This window comes from Hemiscyllium ocellatum, chromosome 3, assembly GCF_020745735.1.
Source record: "Hemiscyllium ocellatum isolate sHemOce1 chromosome 3, sHemOce1.pat.X.cur, whole genome shotgun sequence".
Classification (NCBI taxonomy): domain Eukaryota; kingdom Metazoa; phylum Chordata; class Chondrichthyes; order Orectolobiformes; family Hemiscylliidae; genus Hemiscyllium; species Hemiscyllium ocellatum.
Genome location: NC_083403.1, coordinates 51,354,058 through 51,358,079, shown reverse-complemented (window position 1 = coordinate 51,358,079; position 4,022 = coordinate 51,354,058). Strand labels below are relative to the sequence as shown.

The 4,022-nt window shown below is 44.6% G+C and overlaps 1 protein-coding gene across 1 annotated transcript; it reads left to right on the top strand.

The window, feature by feature from the left end:
- The first annotated feature begins 2,541 nt into the window (after positions 1-2,541).
- olig3 (oligodendrocyte transcription factor 3) lies at positions 2,542-3,336 on the top strand. The gene has a single exon (XM_060820636.1). The coding sequence runs from the start codon at positions 2,542-2,544 to the stop codon at positions 3,334-3,336; it is 795 nt and encodes a 264-aa protein (XP_060676619.1).
- Positions 3,337-4,022: the final 686 nt, after the last annotated feature.

Genomic DNA, 4,022 nt, shown 5'->3' with positions numbered 1-4,022 from the left:
CTGGTGTTGTGTGATTTTTAACTTTATCCATCCCAGTCCAACACCGGCACCTCCACATCATAAATAAAAACTAAAAGAGCTGCGGATGCTGTAAATCAGAAACAAAAGCAGAAGTTGCTGGAAAAGCTCAGCAGGTCTGGCAGCATCTGTGCAGAGAAATCAGAGTTAACGTTTCGGGTCCGGTGACCTCTCCTGAGCTTTTCCAGCAACTTTTGTTTTTGTTCCCGGGACTTAATTTATTCCTTCCACTCAGGAAGCCAGCTAGGGCTGAAATTGTCAAATTCAGTTTCAACCGACCGCGCCCATTCTCTCTTGATGTGTTGGACTGGGGTGGACAAAGTTAAAAATCACACAACACCAGGTTCTAGTCCAACAGTTTCACTTGGAAGCATTTCGGGACTAGCTGGTGTTGTGTGATTTTGAGGAATTGGAAATAGTCAATGCCTGATATTAGCGCAGTTTAAGCATTTAATTTATTTGTTATCACTCAGATATGGAATTGTGAATGCTTCGGTTTCTGGAAATGTAGATTTCCTGTTTTCTCAGAGGATTGGCAACACGGTTAGCGTTTGCTTTCTTTAATTTCCCCCTGTCTGATTGTTTGTTGTAAAAATGAATGAAGGCCCAGGGGAAATCTGACAATCCTATTCCCCTTAGTGTACGCTTACCTTTTAATTATGCGTTGGTGAAGGCACGGACACGGCTAACAAACCACACAGATTTATACCACAGTCACATGTACACACAAACACAATTATACAAGCACCATATACACGCTGAAACACAAACACACGTACAAGCGGAGGGTGCCCACACAACCGAGAGCAAGAGCCTGGTTCGACTATCCCAAATGCTGTGGGTGAGAACTTGCTTCTCTTTCCGTAGCCATGAGAATATTCGATTTTGAAAGCAACTTAAAGACCGTTTCCAGTCTGAAGAGGATATTCAGAACTCGCCGCACGCCCCTTGCTAACTGTGTAGCTACAATGTCTAACTGAGCAGACTGGCTTTGGTGACCGACCGATGATCGTTAAGTTTATGAGGTTAATGCACTACCTGGAAAGTACGATGACTCATTTAACCAATTAACTGTTGTACAATAACCGAATGGGATCTCAGGCTACACACAGCTGGTTGACGCTCTGGTCATTTCCCCTGCCCTCCGCCTGGAGTGAAATATACCTTCCCACAGTCAGTACCCAGTTTACAGTCCCCAGTTTACAGGACCGTATCGGGGTTCTGGTCACTTCTGAGCAGAACAGCGACAAGAAATCAAATCACTTTTGAACAACGAAACTAGTGACAATACTTTTTTTAACAAAGCAGAGCGAACTGTCTTTACAATATTTTCAGATGAATCAGTTGATTCCACTTGTATTTGTGTTTTAACCTATTTCTTAATAACAGGTCCCAATTTACATACAGATTGTCTCACTATTGAGACCCTTAGCAAATAAGGTATTCGCAGAGTCAGTGACTCGGCTGCTGGAGCGTGCGAGGACTGTAAGTTTAGTAAGGTTTCTCAAATGCGCTACTCCACGCTTTTTCCCCTCAAAGGTTATGCGGTTTTCTGTCGCTGGGAGGCGGTGTGTTTCATTTTCTCTGCATCCTTGTTTCACTCGCATCTCTCGCCCGCAGGCTCTACAAGCCCTCGCTTCTTCCCAAAATATCCCAGCTCCTCAGTCGAACCGGTATCTCACAACAAAGATTGTAATGGAATCAGTTCCCCCATAGTTCGGTTGCCTGAATAATCACCGAAATAAGTCAGGCGTTTCCTTAACAATCTCATTCAAGACAGAGACGCATCTTTTATTTACAACATATAGGAAGCAGGAGTGGGTCATTTGTACATATTTTCTTTGAGTTGCATGTCAATAATCGCGTGGTTTAAACGCTAGAACGTCAATAATGATGGCTCTTATGGTAACATTGAATAGATGAAATCTACTGTATTAGACCTCGAATATAAATTAACATTGAGATCAAACGGTCTGTATTTTGCTAAATGGCTTCGTTATGCGTCATCTCGTACAATAATAACTTCTAGTTTATCTGTATCACAAACTTTAGGGTCTGGGCCAATTCGCATTCTATCATTAACATGTTTGCTCGTTGCGATGTAAGTGTTTTTCTCTCTCTCTCTCTCTGTATTGCTTCAGATCCCCCATGGCAGGGTGTCCCAGAATGAAAAAAGCACAATGAATATGAATGGGACAGAGCTAAATGGAACCGTCAAAGCTGCGCCGCCCTCAATGATCTCCACGTCATACTAACAAGACCATTATGTATAGGAGGGAGCTTTTGTTTCCTTGCACTCTGCACCTCTATAAAAAGCTTCTTTTTAAATCAAATCTCGTTGAACATCACAACTGCCCAAGAGGTGCAGCCTGCTCGGGGAACGCTCCTGAGCTGGGGAGGGGACACGGTGTGGGGTTTTGTTTTGTTGTTGCTCGTCTCTGTCACTGACGTTGGAGGTTGGCATCAAAACAAGGTCTCAAACTACTGACTAGAGAACATCTCATAATAACGAGAGGCAATAAAATGAATTCTGACTCGAGCTCTCTCTCTAGCAGAGCTTCGTCGCCAGACGTGGATGAAATTTATCTGAGGGATCACCTGCAACACCAGGACTCCAGGATGAACTCGGTCTCTTCCACACAGAATGATTTGCTCCAGCAACTCGCCAATGAACACAGCATCACTACCCTCAACAGATCCGAGGACAAGACGGGAGGCAAGTTCAAAGTGAAAAAGCAACTCTCGGAGCAAGACTTGCAGAACCTGCGGCTGAAGATTAACGGGAGAGAGCGCAAAAGGATGCACGACTTGAATCTGGCGATGGACGGGCTCAGAGAGGTCATGCCTTACGCCCATGGGCCGTCAGTGCGGAAACTTTCCAAAATCGCCACTTTGCTGCTGGCCAGAAACTACATCCTGATGCTGTCCAACTCACTGGAAGAGATGAAAAGACTAGTCGGGGAGATTTACGGCGGGCATCATTCTGCTTTCCATTGCGGGACAGTGGGACACTCTGCTGGGCACCCAGGACACTCCACTTCTGCCCATCAGGTCCACCCCATCCTGGGCAGTGCCCTGACCTCATCCTCTTCCTCCATCTCGGCTTCTCTACCGGGCATCAGCGCGGTGAGACCTCCTCATTCACTGTTGAAAACGTCGTCCGCGCCCCCGGTACCGTTAGGAAACACTTTTCAGCACTGGGCAGGATTGCCATGTCCCTGTACCATCTGCCAGGTGCCACCGCCGCCTCACATCTCAGCCCTGAGCACAGCCAACATGCCAAGGCTCTCTACAGATGGTAAAGACTTAATGAAGTAAGCTCTGGTTTTGGCAGCTCCGCTTGTTATTAAATAAGGACGCCACGTTGCATTAAAAGCCTGACTTTTAAAAAAAAGGACTGACGTTGTGTTGTATAAAGTTAAGTCTTGTCAGCTAACTCGCAACAGCCAGATTCGATCGCATGCTCGCTTGTTTTTTGTTTCCCCTCCTCGCCCCCTTTCTGAATTGTGAATTTTCAAATCATGTAGCCAAACAAGTAACGAAAAGAACATTCCTTGTAACAAGGATTTGCTCCCTTTGTGTAAATAATTCCTCACAGACAGACGCATGGGAAACAGTGCAAATACAATCCGAGACAGAATGTGATTTGCCAGTGTTTCGAATTCCTCTCGTGCGAGAGATATTAAGATTTTATTGAAATGTAGTTGTTTAGTTGAGACGTGTCAGTGTTGTCCAGGTTTGCTCAGATCCGCATGGCTTGTGACGTACCAATTCATTGTAAAAGAAATCACACGTTCTTCAACATTTGCTGCAACTATTTTGTTATACATCGAAGACAACAGTCGTGTCTTTTATTTTTGTATTATCTCAATGACTTATGGATATATTTATTAAAGCCCGGTGTCCCTGAATGATCACGTTTCAATAAAAGTCAATTTAAAACGAAATTAGCCCGAGCGGTATCTTGTTAAATTTGTTACGGGATTTGTAAATCCTCCTGGTTG

Coding starts and splice junctions, on each gene's coding strand:
- olig3 (XM_060820636.1), top strand. CDS start 2,542: ATGAATTCTGACTCGAGCTCTCTCTCTAGCAGAGCTTCGTCGCCAGAC.